We start from the raw sequence: 27,847 nt of genomic DNA on the forward strand, positions 1-27,847 counted from the left end.
TTCTACTTCCTTTACGATTTCTTTCTCCTCTGTCACCTTTTGTACAAAAGACAACCTGCTTTATTGAAAACCCTGAAACAGAACAGGACCTCCTTTGGACCTGATAGAGATCCAGAATTTAGTCAGGGTCATTAGAGACAAAAAAGAAGGCCAAAGGGCTCATGGAGAGCTGAAGCGTTACGGCTAATTGGCTGCAATAAATGAAGTACGTTAGCTGGATATAATCTCCTCAGGAAGCGCTTCACTCTTCCCACCACTGAACCCCAGAAAGATGAACTGATGTGAATAACAGTTAATGCGACGTAAGACAGAGACGTTTTATTTAGCCTTTCTTTGGTTCTGTTCTGTTTTACAGCTTTTAACTCTTAAACATGTAGCAGTATTTTCAAAATGGGACAGCTGATAATTTGGGACGTTATTTATGATGATACTTGTGGAGTAATTATTTCTTTAAAACGTTGCTTAGACATTAATGTAAGACAGTAATTACATCAAGAAGAAACTAGTTTAATATGATATGATCCCTGGGTTTTCCCACATGCCTGCCTTCATCACCTCAGTGTCTAAATCAACAAACACAAAATAATAATAATACTTTTTTTTGTTAATTTATGAAAATAAAAATGAAACAGTAATTAATCTGTCTTGTTCATATGGTGAACAATTATATTAATTGCATTCACAGAAGTGATTTATAATCCCATAATAATAACAGACGTCCTGGTTACAGGATGAGCATAAATATTATTGTAATTTTTACATCACTCTTTGAGCTTCAGCAGTTAATATGTGGAAATTTAAAAAAAAAAAAAATCCTCCAGTGTTTTGGGGGACATTTTTTAGTGAATTACCAAAACACAAAGCATCCAGAGTTACTGTTACTGTTTTTAAATCCCCCCTTTCTGTGAAAATATCAACAAAGAGTAATTTACCTGCAGAGTGATGGCTGCCGATGTCTGCTCTCACATTCCAAACATATTTCCAGTTTTTTTAACCTTCTCTTCCATTATGTATGTCTTTTTTGCATAAAGCCTTTTTTAAAGTGTACCATTATTTCAGCTCAATTACAATATACAGTATATGGTATATTCTTCTCCTCATGTATTTTCTACAACCCTTTCTACAACAGTTACAGAAATATAAAAACACCCAGAAGAATTAAGAAAGTTACTGTTGTAATAGTAAATTGTTGCTGTTTATGGTTTATTAGTTAAAAAGAAACTGGATGAACTATTATGTTGGAGGGTTAAAACTTTTTGTATGCTGTATATTCAAGAGTCATTTTTGGATCCATAGCAGTAAGATAACATTTAACTTTTTGCTGATGGATGAAGTAACATCCACAGAGGCCATTTATTTTCTTAAGGAAGAACAATAACACAGTAACTATGTATGAGGCTCTTATTTTGAAGTACTAAAGGAAGTTACCCTGTTGTGTTCTCATTTGGCAGACTGATAAGCATGTGGTACATCTCAGGTTTCAGGCGTTTTCTCAGTGTTCTGACTTTTTATCAGCAGTCTGAATTTAATAGCCTGAGATCAAAAGTCTGAATTTCTTTTCTTCACTAAACTAATCTTCTGTATCGTGCTAAAGTAAATTAGATTGAGTGTTTATCAGACCACTAACTAACGTAATTAAAAGTAAGCTGTTTTAGTTATCTGTTCTGTTTGGTTGAGTTTAAAATACACAACACAATTGAGAAGTAACTTTATAAGTAGCTATTTAGGCGTAAGGAATAAGCAATGAGTGTTTTCTTTTTTTAAGTTGCTGCTGCTTGGTTCACAACCAGCAGCTGAAATCAGCCCAGCATGTCGATTTAGGCCATGAGTGGCAGAGATCACTTGCTCGAGTGTCTCTTTACAACACATCAAGGCGCTGGCCAACATCCCTCAATTACCAGGCTTATCGTAAATACGATGAGCTTAACCTCAACCTCCAGCTCTGTGGCTTGAATTTTCCCTCTAATTAGCAGAGGCTACATGACTGAGGTCAGTTGATGGTTTCTGGAAACCACTCAAAGGGACTAATTAACCGGCTTTCCAAAACACATTCGGACCCTGTGAAGAGGGCCCAGGTTTCTGAGCATGCACAGGAAAAGACATCATGAACTATTAATAACTCAGAATTCATTTCCTGTAACATTTAGCTACTTGGGGTTAAAATATTAAATGACTAGAAGTTTAAAAATATTATTTTCTGCCATACAGAAGAGTTGTAGACTTTACCTTTAACATTAAGGGATAAAACTGTGCATTTTTCTTCTTTTTACTTTAAAGTTGTTGGTATATGTCTTATTTTAGCGGCATAGACTCTCTCACTGCTGATGATAATACTTGATTAAAAACAGCACACATAACCTTTACTAAAATATTTTTATAAACGCTTTTAAAAGAAAGAAATTTGGCTATGTTGAATTACAGGATGTAACAAACAAAACAGTTCTGGCTCGTTAAACGACAACTTTAACAAAATGTACAGTTTTGATTTACTTGTTGGGGACAGATTTTTATCAACCCTAAGCAACTTCTGAACCAGTTTTAGACATCAGTAGATATCTTCATGTGAACGTCTCACTTTTAGCCACATTTCCAAAGTTCATATAGAAGGCAACGTTGTATTTTCAGCTGCTTTTTGAGAAGCAGCTACTGTATGTGTGAGGCACATTTGTGCAAGTGTAACAACATTCAGACCCGTCTGTGTCTAAAGTCGATTGTTCTGTGATGTGGCAGCTGATCCGGGTGCATAGTGGGTATGAATCTGGACTATTTATTCTGGAGCAAGCCAACCCTTTACCCTGTTAAGAACGATCCTCTACATATCATGATTCAACAGATGTTTAGAGAGTTTATTGTCTTCTTTCAGTGGTTAAATTGATAAAATCCTGCTGTTTCCTTTCAGTACAAATGCACAAAAGAGGAATGCTAAGGTCAATACATAAAATGTAATTTTTTTTAAATCAGAAAGTCTCAGTTTTCTTTCCATTTGTTCCATAGAGAGTAAAGAAAGAATTTGATATAAAGGTAAAAATATAAAACCACAATTGTCTTTAAGACAGTCTGCACTATGACAGACATGAAAGTGAAGAAAAAAACGTGAACCTAAAGTCTTTTTCTGAAGGGCTTTAGACGAACGTCACATTTAAAAGAGCTTGCGTGACACTTATTGCCAAGATAAAGTGGTTCCCAATTGTTCATGCTTAGAGTCATAATTGGCTGAAACACAATGTGAACTTTGGATTCACACTTTCTCAAGCAATTTTAATAGCAGCTCCACTACATAACCGCCGTGCCCTCCAGCACAACGGCATTATTCTCTCTGGAGCCTTGTTGAGTGAGGGTGTGAAACAGTCCTTGAGGTGTAACAGAAACCTGTCTGCTGGTCTAAGGCTTTACACTGATCCTCCACCAGCTTTACACCTTCTGAGGGGATCCCTGTTACCTGCAGGCATGCACAGAGTAGTGCTGACTAACTGCGCCCTGCAGCTAGAGTCTGAGAAAGACGGAGCCCGCTTCATGGCATTCCCAGGCCACACTGGCGTTGAGCTTGATGTTTTCAGCACAATGAGACACTTGAGCGCTGTCCAAACAGGAAAGAATTGAACCCACTGTGAAATAAAAGGCAGCATGGTCACACAATATCTATGAGTAAAACTCAGGTGCATTTTTATTCATCAGCGTCTGTGAGGTTGGATGTATCAGGTTGTGGCTGTTGGTGGGCTTGAGGGGGATTCCACTGGACACATGAAATTTCTGTAAAAAAAAAAAATTAGGAAATTTGTTTCACTACATGTCTGGAAATAACACAAAAAATATGAATTATAAAATAAGATGCTAAAACCACTTTGCCCTTCCCTGTTTTATAGCTTAATATTGTCAATTTGTACCAGATTATCTCCACTTTGTGTCTGTTAACAAACCATTTCATGTCCAGTATGATACATTTTGTGGATAAGTACATAAAAGTCAAATAAAAGGCAAAATCAGCATGCCCCACGTAAAATACTAGCTTCCTCCTAAAGTAAATAACTGGTTGTGCCGCAATTTGTGAAAACTGCTACCAATTAGGAGTGGGAACTTCACACGCTAATTTTGATTAATTAATTACATAAATTATAAGGTGTTAAAAATGTAAACAATCACTTTTTACATACAAAGCTTCCTGCCAGAACCTTTGCATTCTGGCGGGAATACAAAGGTAATTAAGTAACAATAGTTACTTAATTACAAAGATTATAAGGTGTTAAAAATGCAAACCGAATTAATCACTTTGTTTTTACATTCAAAGGTTCCTGCCAGAACCTTTGTATTCACATGTTTCTGGTTTACCCATAAATCTGATGCACATCAGCAAACAGCAACTTCTTCATTTTGTTTGGAGGCAGGCTCGCTGGTATGGTTCTGATTATACCTCTGCTGCATTGACAAAGAGTTTGTGAGTTTAAAATGTCATAGACTAATGACGGGTCGTCTTCCTGCAGTGTTTTCTGCTACAAAGCAAGATTATTCATGTCATCAATAGAGCATGTCATCCCGGTCCTGAACAGGCTTTTTCCCATATTTTAATCACAAACACTGGAGTCAATGAGGCAACTCAACTTGCAGTGCTGCAGATGTAACTCTGGGTTCTTCTGTGACCTACTGCACCATTCATTGGTGTGCTCTTGGAATAATTTTGGTAAGCCAGGGATTCCTGGGAAATTGATTATTTCACTAATGGGGTATTGGGTTTGGGGGCAATTACTGTTTGACAGTGTGAGGCTACTTTGGATTACTTTTTTTCCCTAAAAGCTGCATTTTGTTTTTAGTGAAGCATCACCCTCAAACAAAATTTGTTTGAGGGTCTGAAACATTTACCTATGATTAAAAAATAGCAAAAACTGTAGAAAATCTGTAAAGGGGAAATGTACGTTCCCACAGCAAATGTTAAGAATGTTCAATACTAACAGGTTTTAAATTTTTTCACATAATTTTGTGATGATACCAATACACTATTAGGGAATGTTATTTTTATTCAATGTTGGCTTATCACTAGAATCTCATACTAGCACATGCATAAAGCTGAGGCCTTTTTAATATGAAATGTCCTGTAGAAGATCAGCTTTAATAGCCAGAAAAGTCAGGTACAAATCGACCTAACCGCTAAAGATGCAAAGTGGCACAGGACAGAAATTCTAAGCATCTAATCCATCAATCCAATTAGATGACACCACATGAGGAAGAGTTATCAAACACAGCTGATGTGCCCTTAACCCTCCCACAGTCTTAAGAGATGGGGTCATTTTTACCCCATGTACTATTTACTCCAAGGTGTTTTGTGTAGTTGCGGGAACTGACGGTCTGACGGGACAGCCCCGCTGCTTCCCCTGCATCTCTCTAAGACCACAGGAGGGTTAAAAATATTTTTACCCGTGATCTCAAGCTGTCATCTAGGAAAAAACTATTTTTAGGGTGGTTGTTGTGTTATAAATCTTAGCTGTTGTAAGTTAAGCATGAAAAGTCCATAAGTCTCACCGACTAAACTTCTACAGTCATACAGAAAGTACTACTGACAACACACAGAGCCAGTCTGTTTGTTTACTGTATGAGATATTTAGATACAGTAATTGGGTCCTTGGGGTGAAAATATCTCGTAGATCTCAAACAGACACAAATATTCAAGAAAGAAAAAAAAGTAAGCACAGTAAACGCATCAGGAAGGGCAACGCTTCAAGGACGCGTTGGTTTGTAATCCTTCAGGTTTTTCTACATAAAGAGGTAACACTGAAAAATTATGGACAGATGAAACAATCAACTTCTATAACTTGGGATCAATATATTCCTACTTTATAACCCTGTGAGGTCATGTGCATGAACACACACAGCTGAGCCACAAACTGTATTAGAAGTACAGCTGTTAATAATGCATGAATCTGTCTGTGGTGCCAGTGGAGGAAGACCGGAGTCTCGGACGGCCGGGCCCTAATGAAGCTGGGCATGTCTGCGTCTCTCCTCTGCCAAAAAGTCATAAATAAACATTAGCTGGCTAATTAAACTCCGCTCTGGCAACTTTACTCGCCAGTAAACAAGCGGCAGAGAGGGAGCTCTCGCACACGCTCACAGGGATTTAGTGGGAATGTAGGAATGGTATTTCCAGGCCTTCGTCTTCTGTTTAGTACAGTACAGCATGCACTCTGGAGAGGAACAAAGGACACTGATAAAAGGAAAGAGGGAGATAAAGAGGTAGGAAGAAGATGAAATCCTTCACCTCATTAGTCCCCAAGTTTAAACTTCCTGGGAATCTACTGTGGTGTTTCTGAATCACAGCTTTTTATGCTGATGGTTTAAATTTATTTACATTCCACATTGGTGGAAAATCTTGAAGAATTAACCTTTTATCAATATAAATTTCAGATTTAGTATGAGTGCTTAATTTTCATAATTTCTGTATTTTATTGGGATTTTATGTGATAAAGAGACTAGAACATAATTGTGAAACAGATAAAAAAATGTTATATATTTTTTTACAAATAAAACTTGGCAAAGAATGTTGTGAATTTCAATTCAGCCCTTTCTTATCTAATACCTTATTAAACACCTTATTAAAATTAGACTTAATGGCTAACAGATGAGGAAACTTTGATCCAAATTATTTATCTGTCCAGAGCAGCTAGTTTTATGACTTTTGAGTGTTGTTGGTTCTTTTTTTTAGCCAAGTTCCTAGACATTAATGTCTTGAAGTTAAATTGACACAACTCTAGGATGCAAAAACTCATAAATGTTACAGTTAGCGTTAACTTTCATTTTTTTGGTTGTTACATGTTTTTCAGGATTTATGCGCACCTCAACCGATAGCCCAAAAACATTTTTTAAAAGAATAATAAAAAGCTTGATAATACTAGTTAGTTTCAGCCTATTGGGACGATACTTTAAAAAATATATGTTTTTTTAATCTTCTCACTCTTAAAATACACAGCAGCAACATATAAGATCAGAAGTTAATTTTAAAAAGCTATTGCTCTGTGATCAGAGAGTCTCAAAAACTTTCACTAAAAGATTTGCACCTTGTTGCTTTCCTTACACAGCCTGCCACTGCAACCTCCATGCCAGACGGTGCCGATTCAACATGGAGCTGTACAAACTGTCGGGGAGGAAGAGCGGAGGAGTCTGCCTCAACTGTCGGCACAACACAGCAGGTCGCCACTGCCACTACTGCAAGGAGGGCTACTACAGAGACCTGTCCAAGCCCATCACACACAGGAAGGCCTGCAAAGGTACAGGGCCCGTTTCAGTCTTTTACAGGAGCGCTGTTGGCCCATTCAGTAAAGTTTCATAATGTGTGTGTGTGTGTGTGGGGGTGTGTGTGTGTGGTTTTCTAGAGATTGAAGGAACAAAAAGCAGCTTTAATCAAACTATATCAAAGCAGTATGACTTGATTTCCTTGTTACCTACCCCCCTGATGAGTTAGATTTTTAGAAGAAGCATTTTAATTGCTGATCCAGTTTCACCTCTTCCATCAACAGTGATGAGCGGGGGGGGGGGTCTTTTGGGATCGGGGAGGTCAGGGTGGCATTGGGTGGATGGGTGGGGTCAGCCCGGGCATTCCCTCATTGACAGAGTAATTTGGCTTATTTTGAGCGGGGTGAGGGGATGACAGGGCAAGCAAAACAAACAGAGCAGGGGCGCTAAGTGATCCCCGGTAAGGACCAAAGATGAACGAGAGGCAACTGGAACAGTGGTGGGAAAAGGCAGCAACAAAGCAAAAGTCAGGATTGGAGAGGCAGTGAGGGAATGAAAGATGGCAGGATGATGGGAGAGGGGGACACACCCCTACACAGGTGTGCTCACAACTCACCACTGAATGAATCGCCTGCCACCAACCCTCACCGTGGCTAATAAGGGTCAAAGACAGAGAGGTGGTAGAAGAGGAGGAGGTGGAGGAGGGGGAGAATGTGTTTTCTCACCTCTTCTATAGCTGCAGGGAAAGATAACAGGAGTCCAATCCCTGCACAAACAAGCCGAGGGACACGGCAGAACTCGTGCACACATACACAAGAAACGGATACCTGCTGGAGGATTTCAGAGCCGCCGCCGCCTCTGAAGGCGCCCCACGAAGAAATATTAGCTGCCTGCTGACAATTTAAGCCCCAGTTTTCTTTTGTCACTCAGCAGGAAGTAAATAAATAAACGGAGACATCAGTCAGTTCGAAAGACATCATGTAGTAAAACATCAATGAAACAAGTTGAAGAATGTGATGTTAGTTTAGATGAGACAGGGCTTTTCATTCAGCTATACTCAAAGACTAATCCAGCTCTGGAGAAAACGATACGTCCTCGGAGGAGATATTCCTCCTTTTCAACCTTTCTCTGCTAGAAATTAAATTTTTTTCACGGCTGTCTGACACGCTTCATGCCTCGGTGACAGAACATTAATCAAACTAACGCAAGGGAGCATCACCTGCGCTGCACTCGGCTCCACCGGATTCCTTGCTTCCTGCAAGCATATCAAACACATTTCCTTTTTTTTTTTTTTTTGCACAACACAATTCTTCAGATTTATCCACCCTCAGCTCAGTCACTCATGAGCAATATTCCTAAGATGATTTTTAACACCCTCCGTGGCTTTGGGCCTATTCTGCCGGCCAGGAATGCAAACACACCATTCATCACGACAGGACAGAGTGTATTGTTAACCCCATCCTCTGCTGCGCGTTGCAGGACAGCTTGGAACTTAAAGTCCCGTCTCATGTGTTGACCGCTCAAGATTCACATTCAGTTTTGCTCCTATAAAAATTAAGTTACAGCTTTATGCTCTTTCTGCTTTTCATCACTGCAATAAAATGAAGCAAGGTCCGCCAAATCGTTGGTAAAACCGACTGTATTTAATCTGTCTTTACTATATAGCAGAAAAAATATAAATAGTCGTCAGCATATGTGAATAGTTTTACTATCTGATACATCAGCTAAATTACCTCACTTTGTTACTTTATTGTTTTTTGTGTGGTCAAGTTGTGGTTTTAGTGAAGAATTATTGTATTTGACACACAACAGACAGAATGTAGATTATCTAGTCATTAGCATAAGTAAGGTTTCTTACCTAATTTAGATGATTAACTTGCCAAATGACATAAATAGATTTTCTTTATTCATTTATTGCATTTACTAAATACCATACATGAAGTAAGCAAAGCAGGCACCATTTTTCTGCTTTTTTTCCCCCCTGTTTTTGCTGTTTGAGGCCTTACATCATTTATTTGATTAACCTGATAAATGATCAGATTTTTCTCCTTTTCATTTATTTTGTTTTCAAGTTGGGATTGGAGGCCAAATTCACGGTATATACTATTACCAAAGAGAATGAAAAAAGTAGTCAAACTAAATTTCTTTGTCACTTAATGACTTGCAAAGCCTGGAGAACATTTCTGCCAAATGGTAACATTTTTATGTTTTAGTTTTTGCTTTTATTCGGTGGTTTATTAAGAGGTGAGTTGAGGTAGACATCAGCAAAAATTTTCCAATTTGATACCATACCTAATTTATATGATGAACGTGCAAAATTATCAAATGTTACTCACTTTTAATTGTTGTGCAGTCAAGTTGTGAAGGGCTAAACAATGTACTGTATCTAGTCATAAAAAAGATAAAATGGAAATAGTCATCATCATATGTGAGGATTTTTTTGCCATTTGGAGCTTTAAGTAATTCAGGGAATCATTCTGCCAGATGCTTTTGTGTGTGTTTGGTGTTTATTTATTTATTGTATTTAATTGGTTAACCTGTTAAAACATCAGCAAAACAAGTGATCATCATAAATGAAGATATTTTTTGGGAGGAAGGAGAATTTCACCCCTTTGGATGATTAATATGCCAAATAATTTAATTTGATTAATTTTCAGTCATTTCTTGGTCAAGTTGTGATTGTAGGCAAAGTTCATACCAGACAGGATAAAAAAAATAAAAGGATTCGTCAGAAAAAGTGAGAATTTATTTGCCTTTTCCTGTCTTATACAATTTAGACAGTAATTCTGCCAAAGTATCTAAATGAATAGCTTTTTAATCGTTTACTGTTTCTCAAATATGCCAAACGGCATGTAAATAAATTAATCATCAGCATTTTTTTAGATCATTAATTCGCCAAATTAGTTTATGAAGCAACATGAAGAATGTGGTGTTAGGTTAGATGGCACAGTTTCTTTTATAACTCAGTTTAATCAACTGAGTTTATTCTAGATGTTCCTCCATTTAAACGTACTGCGTTTGATTTATGATGTGGTTGCTTTTCCCAGCGATCACTTCAGATTTTGAACATAAGCACTTTACAGACAGACCAAATTCTCACAGCAAAACAGGAGTGAAAGTTCAGACAGGAGTAAAATAAAACTGCCCCCAGCATGTCAGCAGGAATGAGGAAAGAACCACCAGTGACCAACATGGAAATTTGTTTTCACACAAGTCAGATTACTAACATGTTGTTAGGGAAAACTGAGAAATGAGTCCTGACGGGAAGTCAAAACAGCGAGTGGAAAGCGGTGAAAAATGTGCCTGGTATGTACACCTGACATCTGGAGTGAAAAAGATGTGGAGTATGTGCTTCTGGATTAATCTGTTGGCTTTTGAGGATCTCTAAATATATTAAAATATTAAGGTTTCTGAATATCTTTACCTTTTTTTTTTTGACATGATCTAAATCTGAATAAAAAGAATATTTAAAAAGAGAAAGAAACCTTTTATCCAGAACCTTTGCAGAATATCAGCACCATTCTCGGATATGATTTGAAATAATGTTATTGCTTTGGGATAATGATAGTCCCGCAGGCCCGCAGCCAGAGCGTGGTCACGGCATACTCTCATTACAAGCCATGTAAAAAAAACTAAATCCTCTCACCCACACTTGGGATTTATTTCCCCTCGACTCGTTCACGTTTGCTGCTGCCCTTCACCGTAGTGAAGCATAAACAGATTTCATCATTGTTTAAGAAATCATCGGCTCACCCAAAACGGTTTTGTTCAATTTAATCTATGAAATTTGCCAGAGTGCATGCGCCTCCCACCTCTCCCCGGCCCTGTGTGATTATAAGCAAACACTGTCCACATTCAACCCGGGGATTCAGTTACATCAAAATAGACTTATAATAAAGAATCTGCTGCAATTACCCCAAACTGACAAATGACACGAAACATAGACCGGCTAACAAAACATTTTTTGTTAGCTAAATCTGGAGCATTACTGCTAACGAATTCGGAGATCCCTGTTTTACATGGTCTATTTGCTGGTGAACAAAGTTACCACACATTGCTTTTTCCCTGCGTTGGACACTTTCATGCTCTGGCAAACTCCCGCCTCAGTTTAACCACATTATAACTCAAGATAATTTGATGAAACCCAAGCCGCAAAACTACTTTCATGCCCACTTCTCAAACAGTGTGGAAGCTGGAACAAAGTGACATCGATTAAGAGGTTTTGGTGATTTACTGAAATCAAAAAGAGAAAGCCTTGTGCTGTGGGACCCGTAAGAAAGCGAGGGAGCACAGCGGTAATATAATCCCCTCAGAAAAGTGGCTCATTTCCAACGGAGGCCGCAGTGAGCGGATAGCGAATTCTGCCTGGTGGCTTCATTCACATGCCAAGAGTTAGAGATTCACCCCTCCTTGAGTGAGAGCGTAAACTCGAATGAGTTTTCAGTCGTCTTTTACTCGTCTTTATGACTGTTTGAGGGTTTGGATTTAAACGTAGGCTACTGATGGGATTTGACAGATACATAAAGTTTGGTTGGAAAAAAGGAAGATAAGCAAAACCTGAACAAACAATTATGCTGTCTTCACCTTTAAAGCGGAGACTCCACAGTTTTGAGTTTAAGTGTTTTTATCTGATTTTAAAAGCAAAATTATACAGAATCAAAAAACATGACAGCTAAGGCTTTTACTTAAAAACGATTTTAAATCTGTTGTCTGCTACTCCAGCAATATTTTTACATTACAACCACAAAATTCAATGAATGATGTGGGATTTTATTATGTTACACAACAACAAAAAAGATTTTTTTTACACATACACAGTTCAATTTTGTCTAATCTGATAAGAGTACTTTGCATTTCAGCCCCATTTAATCCGATGCTTCGAATTAAAATTCACTGCAACTAATTGCAACTAGTAAAGCAAGTCTATTATGTCTGTAGTTTAACATCAGTATAAATCCAGCTGTTCTGTGAACAGAGTTTTATTAAAGAGTGTTAGTGAACTGCCAGCGTCATGAAGACCAACAAACAAAGCAGGTGGGCCGCGGGGTTAGGAATCTGTTAATGGGGAAGCTCTTAGTCATTTACTTCACACATTTGACTTTTATAGACTAGAGGCTTAAAGTTTTTCACAAACAAACATGTGGAGCAGAGTGTCCTAGTCAGATCAGACCCAAAACCTTTTTAGTCCACGTGCAAAGAGTTAACTCAGTACTGCAGACCACTTTCTGAAGTCCACATTCATCATGATAAAATGGTGATAGCAGCATCATGCTATGGGAAAGGTTTCATTCAGCAGAGAGAGAGAAGCTGGTTGAAGTTGGTAGAAAGGTAGATGGAGCAAAGTCAGACTGTGGTGAGGACTTGTCTTGTGACAAACCATACAGTGTGGAGTGTCGTCGTTTCAAATTGGCCTAGTCAAAGTCCAGGTCCAAATCCAACTGAGCATCTTTAGCAAGAGTTGATCATCAATATTCACAAATTCTCTCTGTCTGATCTGATTGAACCAGAGATATTTTGTAAAGAAGAATGGGGGCAAAAAAATAACTAAAAGAAACTATAAAGTAAAGGGTGCGTCTACAAAATACTGACCCCTGAATAATTCTGCATTTTTAACATTTCAGGGTTTTATTTAAAACTAATTTGAAAACAATGTATCATTTTCCTTCCACTTCACATCATAACCTGTTTTGTGTTTGTTTTTCATGTAAAACCCCAAGTAAATACATAGTTTTTGGCTGTAGCATGTAGCTTGTAGCCTATCTATTTTTATTAAGTTGAGCAGCCTTATTATGCAAAATTAAGGTATGGTTCATGTCTTAATCTGAGTGAAATCTTCACTATAGGTCTTTAATTTGATTAAGTTCTTTTTTACCTTGCTACTTATTACCTTTTGCTGGATATTGAAAGGTTTTCACTTAAAATAACAGAAATGTGCGAAAAGTGCTGTGCAATATCAACATCACTCACAAAGCAAACACCCATCACTCTCAGTGGCCAAACGAAATCAGTCTTGTGGCCATTTACTGCCATCAATAAAATACTGAAGTTGTTGCAGATAGAAAGTGAGCCGTCCTTGAAGTCGATGCAATTTTTTTTCTTTCTTTTTTGCTCTTTACAGACACTTCAGGGAGGAGCTGAAATCTAATTATAATCTAATACAGACTTGGCTCGACTGGCTGCATTCCAGGTCCAACAAATTCCTCTTACTGGCACACTGAGCTCAAACCAAAACGGGAATGCAGTTCAGACTTCAAACATCAACTTTATGGTGAATGATGGGCATATTGTGAAATCACACATTGCCCACTTTTGGAAAGATCTCTATACCCCCTTTTTTTATGTGCAACTCCTGGCAGGAAGAGACTCGTTTCGTAGTTACAGTAAGATATAACCTCTGCATTAGCTTTTTGTCGTTGCCTTGTCCCTTATAAGACAGAGAGGGAACCTTTCCTCTCTGGTTCCCATATCTCTCCGAGCCATCTGGAGTGGTAGCCATGAATCAGCCACTTAGCCCCTGAAGTGGACACACACTTCATACTCTCACTCACACCCCTGGAGTGAGCCAGTCATTGACACAGCAGCTGTGTCATCCAGTCGGAGAGCTTCTGACAGGACAGAGAGGAGAGTTGTTCAGTGAGGCAGACCAAAGGTGACGAAAGAAGAGGAGAGGGAGAGCTTTCCACCTGCAAGCCATGTGCTTCTTGATTTACAAGCAGGCTCGATGCTGGGCTTTATGGTTCCAATCACATGCTCCTAAAAACATAACCCACCGCAAACTCCCTCTATCCTCAAAGCCTCCCCTCCCGACATGCTCCCCTGGATTTACTGGCCTGAGGACGTGCCGCGCTGGTCTAAACGCTGCTTAGCGAGCTCCCCGGGAGTGCATGTGTGTGTTTGCTCGGTTCGCCCAGCCGCGCTCAATGAAAGCGGTGACAGATTGGTCTGATGTAGGTAGTAGTAGGCACACAGTCTGTGGGAGGACTCGAATGAGTGCGATAAGAGGGGCGATCAGCACACACACACCAAGGACTGATAAGAGCAGCAACAGGAGCTGAAGCTCAGGAAACAGGCAATAGAGATAAAAAAAAAAAAAAGAGAGAGTTTTATAGATAGTCGGAAGCCTGCTGGGACACAGACCACTTCCACAAACGTAAAGCAAAGTTGTGTCATAGCATTCATTTGATCATGAAGGAAACCTATACATTTTTAAAAAGTAATTACAATCCACTTTTGTTTTTTGGTAACACTTTATTTGACGGTAAATAATGACACATATAATGCAAAGTTGACCATTTTAATTGACTTTTAATACAAGTTTGTTTTTTTTACCCCTCCAGGGGGTCTTTTTGTGGGCTCTAGTGTCCCTTTTTACGAAAGTAGGCTGACAGGAAACGGGGAAGGAGAGTGGGGAAGACATGCGGCAAATATCGTCGGGTCCGGGAGTCGGACCCGCAACAGCCGCGTCGAGGACTCAAGGCCTCCAAATATGGGTCGCGCTAACCACTACGCCACCACGGCACGCCCTTTTAATACAAGTTTTAATGCAATTCTGGATTAAAAGTGTCATTATTTACCAAATAATGCGAAATTGACACTTTGAGTGGACTTTTAATACAAGTTTTATTGCAAATTTGCTTTAAAAGTGCCATTAAGTACCAAATGACATTTCATGACAACAGTCATAAACATTCATGAAGTCTCCTTCATCTTCATGACAGATGTTATGTCACGTTATGACAGTGTCATGTCAGTCTTTATTTGACACCCCGTAAAACAAAGTGTTACCAGTTTTTCAGTTAGTTGTGTTTTGTCATAAGACAGAAAATAGAAAAAATATTATGGAACCTGAACCACACCTTAATTTTGCGTTATAAGGCTGCTCAACTTAATCAAAAAGTTGAGCAGCCTTAACTGCTCAACTTGTATGTATACATAAATATGTATTTATGTGTCAAATACATAGCCAAAAACCATGTATTTAATTGGATTTTTTTATGAAAAACAAACACAAAGCAGGTCATGGATGTGAAGTGGGAGGAAAATTATATATTTTTTCAAATTAGTTTTAAATAGTTATTATGTGAGCTACAGTGTTTCCAAGTACAAAAACAAAAAGTGGAGACATGCATTAGCTGGTTCAGCTAAGCGAAGTTAGCCTCATCAAAGAGAACTACATTAATCTTAAGAATTAAACTTATAACTAGAGCACACAGTTGTGTTTAATGACATTCAGCCACTATTACCATTTCCTGGTTTGCTCTGATCTACTTTAGTTTCTACTTAGAAATGTCCTCTTCTACTTTCAGATATTTCTGGAAAGCAAAGATCCATTGGCCCAGACAATCTATGTTTTTTGGCTCATGTTGCTCATTAGGCCTACATCACATTTAACTTGTTTGCATTTTACTCTGCAAACAATTTGCACCAACATTTTTTCTACATACAGCTAAAGGCAATCTAAGTACCACTAGTTGTACTTGTGCCAAAGAACTATAAAGACATAATGTATCACCCTGTGAGTTTTGTTTTCCCTAAGCAGCATATTGAATAGCAGCGGTATCACTGCACTAAGTCAAAGCAAAGATTAAAAAGCACATTGCATTCGGACATGTCAACTTTTATTAAAATGATTTAATTCATTCAGAAGCAGTTGCATAATATTATCTTCTCTGATTCAGATTAAGCCCCCTCATAAACTCCAGGCCAACTACAGTAGAGATCTGGAATTTTAAGCATGTGGACAGGACTCAGTATTAATTTCTTTTGACGTTAATACATATTAAAGACTGAAGTCAGTCCAATGGAATGAACTCATTGTTTTTGAAGCTGTAAGTCTGCATGTGAGCTGCACAGTTAGGTTCTCAGAAAGCAAAAGACGTTTTACAAAGGTCCGATCATTAGAAACAATACAAAAAACAGCATTAATTCGTCTGCAGCCCTGAAAGCACACAGAATGACATGTGACCCAACGTAAAGGAAAATCTTATGGCAGGAAGAGGGTGGGGGGTATGTAGTGAATGAGGCTGAACGTTTTAACATCACAGTATTTCTGGGAAATCAGCAGAAAATAAAACACTTATGGTGTGAGGCATGGAGTGGTGAAAGTTTGGTGATGAATGCGTTTCGGGGGAAAATGGTAAGACATTAATATGTCAACTCAGACTTTGAGGAGGACTAAGAGTTATTTATATCCCAGAATAGAAGAAAAGAAAGAACTTTTGTAGCACACTCCTTTCAAACCTGGCTGTGAAATGAATAAAGAGGGTTGGATTAGGCTGAGGAATTTAGACATGAATACATTCCTGGAGCATATGTGTCAGATACACCCACCAACTCACCGCACCCACACCCACCAACCAGTTTCTGGAGGAAGAGTGAAGGATGTCTTGGGCTCTCGTTCAAAGCCTGACATTGATCAGAAACAGGCTATCAGAATTATACCCCATTATTTGATCATTTTGGTAAACATGCACAAGTTTTTCTCGTCACCCAACACACACCAGTCACACACCAACATGTTTTTGCCTTAATGCAATTCTGATGAGGTGCTGTTGCAACAAACACCTCAAAGACGTCTGTAAAACTTTAAGAATTGGATTCTCATTTAGTCTTGTAGTAACACTGGTTGTGTTGGATGTGCCTGTGTGTGAACGTCTCCACTATGTCTCTCACCACCCTGTTGCCGCCACCGCACCGATGCTGTGTACCCACCTGCACTCTCTTTGCATAGTTGTTGTTAGTTCCCCCCACTTCCTCATGTGCGCGTGCCTGTGTGTGTGGGGGCGTGCGTGGGGGTGTGTGTATGTGTGTGAGACCACTTACTGTTCCTCTCTTTCTTCCTCTGTTTCCTCACAGCATGTGATTGCCATCCCGTGGGCGCTGCTGGCAAAACCTGTAACCAAACCACAGGACAATGTCCCTGTAAAGATGGCGTGACTGGTATCACGTGCAACCGCTGTGCTAAAGGCTACCAGCAGAGCCGCTCGCCCATTGCCCCCTGCATAAGTACGTGGAAGCAGTCTACATCAAGTTAGGACACAAATTTGCCTAACTCCAGCTCTTAAAATGCTTTAAGCAGTTATTATTTTACCATCCACACATAATACTCATGTTGCAGTTTCATGCTAGTTGACGCTAGTAGCTAGCTTAACCAAAGCAGGCATCTACCGTCATAAAATAACTCTGACCTCAAAAACAATATATAAGGTTTTTCTGGATGCTGTTGATGAACCTTCAGTGTTTCAGTGCCATTACAGTATCCACTGGATTATGTCAGTTTTACTTTTATGCCATAAAAGTAAAAACCTTTAGAAAATTTCATCTTAAAAAATCATTTAGAGTTAGTACAAATGAGTCTTATTTTGCATTCTTTTGTCTCCACCCATCTTAATTGATTCGAAATAAATCCTTAAAGTGACAAATGTCAACATAACACATTATGTTGACATTATGACAATTATATGAATATAACCAGATTTTGCATTGTAGGCCTTACATTTCCTCTAGTTACACCTTAAATTTGCATTTTCTGACTTTTTAAAATGTTTCAATTAGATAGTTTTTTTTCTTTGGGGGTGTGCACTGGTAGTAGTCATTCTTTCTGAGTTTTTTGGTTCTGGCTAATGAATTAGGCTGTAATTTCACAAAACCGTAAGGAAAACAAACATTTCTGTAGCATTTTTTTCTTTTACAGATTTTTTGTCTTCCTCCACAAATCTTTATGATCTGAGAGAAAGTATATGGTTTTGAACCTGCCTGATGGTAGTTTGTTGGCAGTCACTTAATAAAGTTCAATACAATGTGATAATCAGAAGCTAAGTGACTAACTCAACGAGCTAGCGCTCTTGAGTTATTAAATTAAATACAAGCTATTCATTTGTTTGAGGTATTGAGTTAGCTTAGAGTCCATTATTTACTAAATTTGGTTAGTTTTTTATACAGAAACCAAAGGTGAATGAGGATTGTGTGGCTAACTAGTTGATCAGTAGTACAGGAGCACCACAGGGAACTGTTCTCTGACCATTTATTTTCACTCAGTGTCCTTCAGACTGCCAACACAAGTCAGACTTCTGTCATCTGCAGAAATACTCAGGTGACTCTCCAGTCTTCAGGTATACTAGAAATGGCCAATAAACTGAGCACAGAGTTCTGGCGAACCTCTTTGTGTTATGAGGTGGGAACAATCATCTTATCTTATCTTGAATGTGAACAAAAAGAAGATGACTGTAGATTTCAAAATAAACAGGGTTAGGTCAAACCCCATTTCCATCACGGGAAAAGTATTGGAGGTAGTGGAGGAGTATAAATACTTTGGTGTTCCCCTGAACAACAGAATGAACTGGAAACACAACAATAAAACCATCTGCAAGAAGAAAAAGAAAAGACTTTGCTTCAGTTAGGGCCTTCACTGTTCGCAACAAGATGCTTCATATCTTCTATAAATCTGTTGTTGAGCGTCTTCTCTTCTGCCATCACCTTTTGGGATAACAGCATTAGAGAAAGGGACTTAAAATGCTCAACAACCTGATAAAGAACGCTGATTCTATTCTGGGGACGACTGTGGAACCACTGGCGATTAGATGAGATGATTATTTAAATAATGCCAAGAAACTTACAGACAACCTTGAGGTTGTTCTTCATGGGACTTCCAAACAAAAACAGAGTGTCTTCGGTTGGAGGCTTCTTCAGATCAGATCTCCACTATGGAGATCCTTCCTGTCCACAATCATCAGCTTTTTCAAAAACTCTGTAAAGAATCTTGGATAATGTGAGTTACAAAATTATTTTTTAATTTGAAATGAAATGGGGGCAGCTTGTAATCTTCCTGTGTGACACTGAGAATGAAAACATGCCAAGCATTAGTCAAACTGAGGCTTTCAAAACATAAAGTGGAGTAAAAACCAAAAATGTTACAGCTGTTGTATTCATTTTAAATTGCCTTATATTTTTATCAGACAGTTAATCTGACCAGACACGGTTTACTTTTAGCGTTCTCGGTGTTTCACACACGACACTTCATGTCCTCCTACTTCCATATACTGTGTAAATTATTGTTGGTTTCTATGTAAATAAGCAACCAATCCAAATGTGTCAATAGTTTAAAGGGTACATGTTAGTGTTCACATAAACTTCTGTGGCGATTTTGAGACGAGAGTTGTTTTAAGAAGGTAGAAGTCTGTTTTGATTTTGATGTCACTCAGACTAGCTGTTTCCTTCAGCCTCTAGGACTCATTAATCTGAATTTATGCTAAATGAAGACTCAAGTAAGAGGTTAACATCTTGCAACTTTACAACAGAGAATCACTTAAATAATCCTAAATAAACTGTTTATGGACTGTGGGCGGCACAAGAGAAACTGCTTTCTGTCGCTGTACATACATTCTTATTCAAAACCCACTCAAACAATCAAGTATTTGTAACAAAATTGACAATTACAGTGAGATTATGTCTTTCATTCTTACTAGACTAGTGTTTGGTTGTAATAAACACAATTTTAAACTTCAATATATTCTATTTTTGGCTGTTGCAGCCACGATTAGAATATATTATAAATACAAATTCAATTACACCAATAATATCTAAGAAAGAACCTGAAGTTTAAACTCAATCTAAAAATAGATATAATCCAATTTATCAGGTAATCTTCCCATATAAAAGACAAGGTGCTGGAGTTCCTTTAATTGGGATCAACTTAAACATTTAAATTAAGAAATCCCGGCATTAATATTTGAGTTAAACATGATTTAAAAATGAGTGCATACTTTTATTATTATAGCAAAGTTTTACTAACTATATTTTAAACAGATTGTGCACACTTAAAAAATTCAACATGAGACAATAAGAGAAAAATAGGCTCAATGTTTGAATAACGATGGAAGATTGTGTCACTTCTGGGCTTCCGGTCCTTGTAGTACCTCAGCGATTGTTTTCATCAAATGGTCAATAAGAGTGAACAAACGATGTGTGGGATCATTTCACACAATCGTATTTAGAAATGCTGAAAGTTGGAGTCGGGTATCAATACTCAATAAAATCAGGGTATAACATCAAAATATATCCCAGTTTTATAAAGTTTCTATTTCAAAACTGTTAAAATTGTGAGTGTCAATCTTCCAGTTCTTTCAATGTAAAAATCTTTACATCGCTTCTTAATGTGAAGCGATATAAAGTCACTTGGATGAAAGAAACCGACTACACGTTTTCTCTTCCAAAATAGACAAATTTGGAAACTAAAACAACACCATCCATCAGTCCTACTAAGGGAAGTTGTCTTTTAAAGCTTCGAAAGGTTTCAGTTAAAAGTTCAGGATGGCTCCTGGAGCAGATAGCTCAACTAACTGCCTAATATAAGCTTGTTATACGCTATGTTATTTTATAAAGAGCAAAATGGTAAGAATGTATCTTATTTTAAATACTATGTACTTTAAAAATGAAAGATAAAAAACAGCAAAATCATTGCTTAGATAAAAAATAATCTAACTGTTTCAATGTGTTTAGCAGCATTCGAATTAATGAGGCTAAACACGTGTTTGAAATAAAAGTTGATGTGCTTTAGATAAAAGCAGTTAAACCACGTTTTACATTTGATTTAAGATCTTCAAACAGTGAGTATTTTTACTCGAGGTCATCATTCTGTGAGAATCACATACCAGCACCTACTTGAGATCCAAAACCTTCACAGTTACACACCTTTTCCCCGCAGTGTGTCCATCCTTTTCCTTTGCATGTGTCTTTAATATGCCTTCTTTAGCCATCTTGTTTCTTTTAGTAAGAGATCTCTTACCTATGCATGATTTCCCTGTGTGTAAACGGTGTACCAACGCTTAAATAGACAGTTCATGACAAAGTGACTGAGTGTAGCAAATTTTCCTGACATACAAATGGCTAGCAGCTCTGTTGACCTGTCTTTACCTCTGGACCAAAGCTTAGAGAGTAAATTGATTAAATTGATCATTTAAACAGTAGCCACGTTTATCCAGTGGTCAGTTTAAGACTAACTCTTGAGAGACTAAGCAAAAACTAGATCCATCTGTGTCAATGTGTTACACTCAAGTAGATGTTTGATGGATTTCGTTTTATTAAATTGAAGTTAAATATGAGGCTGAACAATGGCAATGAATCACCGGTTACAGTCATGGTGGAACGACCCAGAAAAACCATCACTGATAACATGACACTTGGTCCCTCCCAATGTTCGTAAAGAACATCTCTTCCTAATGTTTCAACTCGTTGGGTTGGACATGAGATTCTCACAGCAGGAAAACCTTAAGTTAAAACGTTCCAGGTTTTAACATTGTGGAATGTTAAAACGTTAAATCGTTCTTTATAAAACGTTTTGCATAAAGAACGAGAAATGGGATCTCGTTCTTTATACAAAAATACATAACTTGATCTGTTTTTCCTTTTATATAGAAAAGCTGCGGTTATTTGTACTGCAACTATAGATGTATAACATTATTATTCAGTAAACGACATATATTTACTGTAATTTTGAAGCAGCGACTGAAACCTCTGATTTTCAAACTTTTTTCCAAGTAATAGACATTTAAAAACTGTAGCAAAATGAGACATCATCTTCATAGTGTCGTGTTATGCCATAAAAATAAAAAGAAACTAAATATTACTTAACTGTATAACCCATTACTATGTGAATAAATTTACAATAAAAATACAATGTTTGATGTCAAGAAAATTGCAAATTACGTGTTCTTTAAAATTGTTAATTTCAATATTATAAGGATTTAATCTTTCACACAACCAGTTTCACAATAATAATAATAATAATAATAATAATAATAATAATAATAATAATAAAGACTTTACCTAGCTGTCTATTGCAGTGGTTTTGTAAATTTAGATCATAGAAAATTTGCGTGACCATCAAAAACTTGTCTGTTGAAAAAGGAAATCTGCTTTAGCACCTCACTGTTTTAGTACATATTTGAACTATTCTAGAGATTAACAATCTTCACATAAAGAAAAAAAATCCATGACATGTGCTTTCTATAAATGAATAAGTCAATTATTTTCTCTCGTTTTCTCTGAGTAGAGATTCCAGTTTCACCTCCCACGACTCCGTCCAGCATCACAGTTGAGCCATCAGGTGAGTACAGCTGAGCGTTGGACATTTATTTTTAAGTGTGAGTGCATACATGAGGGCGTGTGCATGCATGTGGGGGTGTGTATGCGTGTTTACACACCAGCTGTGCAGTAAAATATGCACAGAATTTGGTGGAAATGCAAGTGAATGCAAATGGAATTTTTCACCTCTTTCACTTCCTCTCTTGATTCCAGTAAAAAGTGACTGTAGGATAAATTGGATCCCACTTGCCTCTTCCCTCATTACTAGAAGGGTTCATGAATATTAAAGCCATTAGCAGCAACCATGGGATGTGCCTCCTTTAATCTCTCACACTTTCACAATTAATCAGTCTAACTGCGGCACAGTGGGGTGTTTTTTCCCCCTGCATGGGACTGGGATTTTTCACTTCGTTTGACTGATTGATACTTTATTGCTCCGAACTTCAGTGCTTTTCCAGGCTTCCTTCTCCAGGGTAGTGAGAAATAGATGGAGGGACTTTTGATCTTGCAATGCAACGAGAAGGAATCCAAACAGCTTTTATTTCATTCACGCTGCAGATGATTTTCTGACTGCATATTAGCACAACCAGAACAGCCCAGGACTTGAGTTACACAAAACTCTGAGTAAAGATGTGTAAAACACCTTAAAGTAAAATCATCTTTTATTTCAACAGCATAATCTCACAATGAAAAAAAACAAACTTATATTTTGAATGTTTTTGCTCAGTAGGAGAAAAAATATCTCAGCCATAAAACCAATCAGTGGCACAGTCGTTGCTAACATCTTCAACATACTGCCGTCATGAACGCTATCAATTCTAAAACAGACAACAGAAAAACCTAATGAACTAATCCATAATCAATAATGGTGATAAGAAAATAACATAGGATTCTGTAGTTCTGGAATGAACTTATTACTTGGTTGAATTTAAGAACTGATAATTATAGAATACATTTCCTTCACTGTCTTCATATACTGTATCTTGTTCAGCAGTTACTAGTCAAACATTAGAATATTCCTAAAACTGGTGAAGTTTTTGCAGCTAAACAGGGTAAAAATAACCTCAGAATATTTTCTCTTTTAATTTAAGTAACAGCTGAAAAAAATTTGACTGATACTGTGTTCCTCTACCTTCTTTTGTGAAGCTACCAGAGGTTGTTTGTGCACGTGTGAGCGTGCACGAGAGGCTCCAGCAGCTGTTCCCCGCAGAGGCCTCAAGTGCACTCTCAGGATATCGCTGCTCTCTCAACCCCCCAACTTCAGCTCTCTTTTCAGCGTTTTCCACCTCCTTCGTCTCCCTCTGTTTCACGCTTTGTCTTCAGATAACACTGTGGGTGGTGGGGCGCTGGAATATATGGGGGCTTTCTCTGGGCTCACTCCTCAGGAATTGGAAAATCTCTGGGATTTGGTATTCACCTAAAATAAGTGAAGGTAGAATATTGCATTTACTGTACTTTGCAAAGTATTCATATGCCTAGAACTCATTTCAAATTTACATTTTGTAAATTTGCAGCCATAAAATTCAGTCTGCTTCATTAGGATTTTATACCGTAGACCAACAAAATAATTGAGAAAGGGAAGAAAAATGAGAACGTTTCACAATAAAATCTGTTGACTGCAGCATACAGTACATTAAACTTGTTTTACTCTGATATAATTTCTGAACCACCTGGCTTCAGAAGTCCAATAATTAGAGAAAAGGGATCAACATTATTTAAACAGCATCATAGCTGACAGGTTAGGGATAATGTTATAGAAAGTTCTAAAGGGGACCTATTATGCAAAATTCACATTTTGCACAGTTTTTATCTGAGTCTCTATTGCTTCTAAAATCAGCACTTAATAAAACGACTCAGCCAATTATCCATTCTTAGATAATTTTCTAAGTTAATGTTTAGAAAATTATCTGTTTCAAAAACCTTCCAAATGACATCACAAATCAACAGGTACTGCCCCTCACACAACAACTCAGGCGCATAGCCCAGCTTGTCACCTAGCAACCCCAAACAATCTCCAGCATGTTTGGTCAGCTGGTTTTACCGATGTACAATGGCAGCTGGAACATGCAAGTGTTTTGTTCAGAAACCACTCCCTGCATTCTTTTTGGTTATGCAGGATGCTCCACTTCTGCTTTTCAAAGATGTACAGTTGTATAATTGTGCATCTGTTTGCAGCTATTTTCAAGTTTAAATATCTGCAAACGTAGCAACTTATTTGGATTTAAAGTGACTTAACGTGACTATTTTATAAAATAGGAAGAAATTATCAGACTAAGATCTCATGATCTATGAATGATGGAAGGTAGGAGGAGACATACTGGTCAGCACTGCACAAATCGGGCCTTTATGGAAGAGTGGCAAGAAGGAAGTCACAAGAAGTCCTTTTTGCAGTAGAAATAATAGCAAACATTCAGAAGAAGGTTCTCAGGACTCGTCAGACCAAGACTGGACTTTTTGGCTGACATCCCATCATCTCTATGGTAAAATACAGCAGCATCATGCAGTAGGGATGCTTTTCTTCAGCTGTGCTTTCTTCATCGCAATGACTGAAGTCACACAGACTGTTAGCTGTAGCACCTGATGGAGACCTTGCAAAGCCAGGGGGCCCTTTGGCCCACCCAGGTTTGACGTGTAGAGGATGCAAACATCACCCACAGAGCCTATAGAGAGGGTCGAACAACAAAAGTACCTCTGGTATTCCAGTGGCTGTGATATCACCTAGTTGGTGATTGCTTACAGATGTGGCGTGTGGGGGTGCACGTGTGTGTGTGTGTGTGTGTTTGAGAATGTTTGTAAGGACTTTTAACCTCCTTTTTTAAGTAAAATGACTGAGAAAGATGTACTTTATTTTCAGATGCATGCTAGACTTATAGAAAATTTAACTAAATGAAGTCCAGAGGTGAATTTAAGTGCTGATTTACTGTTTATGCAATGATAAGATGTTTTGGCCAAAAGAGATGAAAGGACCAAGCAGGGAGTAAAACCATAGGAAGATTCGTGACAGCTGAGTAAAAGATGAGGTGCACGGATGTGAAGTCTAAAGCAGAGTGGAGTCGTGGAACAAATGACAGAAGATCTGCGGCCCGACCGTGGCGTTCGAGACATAGGAAACGATGGAAAATATGAGCGTGACGCCAACAGCTGTGAGGCAGGTGTCTCGTTGCGGCTTACGTGAAGTAGGGGAGCGGGGGTCTGCTGGGATGGAAGGACAGGAGGGAAGATGGAGTGGATATTAATTTGTCTCCTGCAGGAGGCCCTCCACCCCCACACCTCGACCACACGGAGGGCTGGAATGCGTGGAGAATAGCGCCGATGGTGTGGCCCAGACAAAACACACATTGTGCTGGTGGGTCACGGATGGTGTGAATCGCCACTCCCACGGGTCACTACAGAGACGTCTGCATGGCAACGAAATGTGGAGGAGATTAACCACTGGTGACCTGAGCTGTGGCCGCGCGGGCCTGTCAGGATGTTGGAGTAACTAATGATGATGAGGAGATGGAGAATTGGACTGATGAGGATGATGGTGTTCATGTCCAGTGTGTGTGTGTCACGTCTGAGGCTGGAAGTGATCAGAATCTGTAGCGGACCCCTCCTCGGATTTTTTGGACATGAGTCTTTCTTCGCATACCCTTTTTGGCTCCCTCAGACTCCGCGGCACTTCGGTCATGAATCTTATACCAGTACTCAGTACTTTGATAACTTTTATCCAATAATTGATCAAATTATTGTGTTATGAATTAGCTTAATGACCTGAAAAGACAAACACATTTAATGATACATATCATTACCATTCACTTCACAGCTATCTGCAGGAACACAGTATCCTATGTTGCTTTATCCCATAAGATCTCCATCTGGATACATACAGTCAAAAAGATCGGGGGCATTATTCCCCCTTCCAGGTTAGGCACTGTGTCACCTGCAGGACATTTAGTTTTGCAACAAAACATCTTTGTTTTTTTTACAGAGACTCAGACTAAGACTCTGAAGAGACAAATTATTTTTCCGGCTAGCAGACAAATTTGGGATATAGAAGCTTTGATTACTTCAGGTGCGTAAAACATTAAAATGACAGACATAGTTAAATTTTCTCATCCGATTTTCTTATGTCTGACTAATAATTAGATTGTTTAATTAATGCTGAAGTACATAAGACTGATAAACTATTAGATAGTGTGATTTAAAATGGCACTAATCGAAACTAAAGTGGTTATATCCTTTCTTTTTTCGTATTTGGGCGATAACATTTTCATGTTACAGCAGGTTCCTCTCTGCTGGTTTCCTGTTAAAGAGAAACTATTGTTACTAATACAGTGAGAAAAGAGGTTGGAGAGGGGAGCGTCATTTTTTTTCCTCTTCTCCTTTCTCTTTCTGTGTGTCTCCTTCCAAGACAGTATCCAGGCTCGCAACTTGAATGTGAGCAGCCCAGTGAGGAGGAGCTGAGCAGAACAGCAGCTCTCTAATCTAATTACGTGCTTTATTTGCTGCAGTTTGTTTCTCAATCAGTCTGGTTAAATGAGAGAGAGCCCTCCTCCTGGGAGCCATCATTTACACCTCCTTGTTCTACCGCTCCCGTTCTTATAACTCTGTATAGCGTTTGTCACACTTTGCATGTGGAGCCATTTGATGCGTGTTGTAAGAGTTTTGTAGCTTAGAAACTTGGACGTTGCGTTGCATTTGATCATCTGCAGCAAACATGTCAGAGCAGCTCTGATTGTGACCCGAATGTTTTGACAGGAGAGGAACGACTCAACTTTTTTTTGACAGGTTTTGCAGGCCGACCCACATCCAGACTCAAACCTTACACCTCTTAGTAGCACATAACTATGAAAGGACACATACAGAAGATTAAAATTGTGAACAAATAGAAATTTGGAAAGTGTGGCAAGCATTTTTATTGCCCCCATTAAAATCCAGTGCAATTAATTATCTTCAAAAGTCACTTAATTAGTAAATAAACTCCAGCTGTGTGTGGTTCATTCCCAGTACCCAACATGTGGACAAAAAGTGTCTTATCAGATCAGACCAAAAATAAATGTTTTATGTGGCAAGAAATGAACACATAACCACACCCTTAACACACTCTCTAAAACCCACACGGGTCGGATTTTTTTATGCCCGATCTAAGCGCTAGTGTAGATTTCTCCTCCAGATGTGGACCAGGAGGAAGTTGAGGTTCTGTGTTCAGACCACAGCAGGTGAAGCGTGCATAATTTGTGCCATCATTTAATTTCATTCTTCATATGCAGCTATTGTTGTGACAGCCAGTGTGTTATTTATCACTGCAGAGAAACATTAGATGTGTTCATCTGCTTAAAATGTGACGTTCTCTGTTCATATTAATTACACCAAATGATAATGAAATTCAACTGAATAGTTCGTGTCATAATTATCATTTCGAGAACTGATGTATAAAAACAGATTATGGCAGAATTTTTGCTGACGCTGTCAGTCAAAATGACAGAAAACAAGATAATGCAACTTCTTATATCATTCTAACTGTATTGACATTTAATAAACATTTAAAAACGGTCTATTTCTCACTATG

General features: G+C 38.3%; 1 protein-coding gene across 1 annotated transcript in view; it reads left to right on the plus strand.

Annotated features, from left to right (window-relative positions):
* LOC114144470 (netrin-1) overlaps positions 1 to 27,847 on the plus strand; it is a 72,086-nt gene that overhangs the window by 32,715 nt on the left and 11,524 nt on the right. The window contains exons 3-5 of the mRNA XM_028017340.1: positions 7,062 to 7,250; positions 17,071 to 17,220; positions 22,265 to 22,318. Of these exons, the coding sequence (XP_027873141.1) occupies positions 7,062 to 7,250; positions 17,071 to 17,220; positions 22,265 to 22,318 (393 nt within the window). The remainder of the gene's footprint in view (positions 1 to 7,061; positions 7,251 to 17,070; positions 17,221 to 22,264; positions 22,319 to 27,847) is intronic.

Source organism: Xiphophorus couchianus, chromosome 5, assembly GCF_001444195.1.
Source record: "Xiphophorus couchianus chromosome 5, X_couchianus-1.0, whole genome shotgun sequence".
Taxonomy (NCBI): Eukaryota; Metazoa; Chordata; class Actinopteri; order Cyprinodontiformes; family Poeciliidae; genus Xiphophorus; species Xiphophorus couchianus.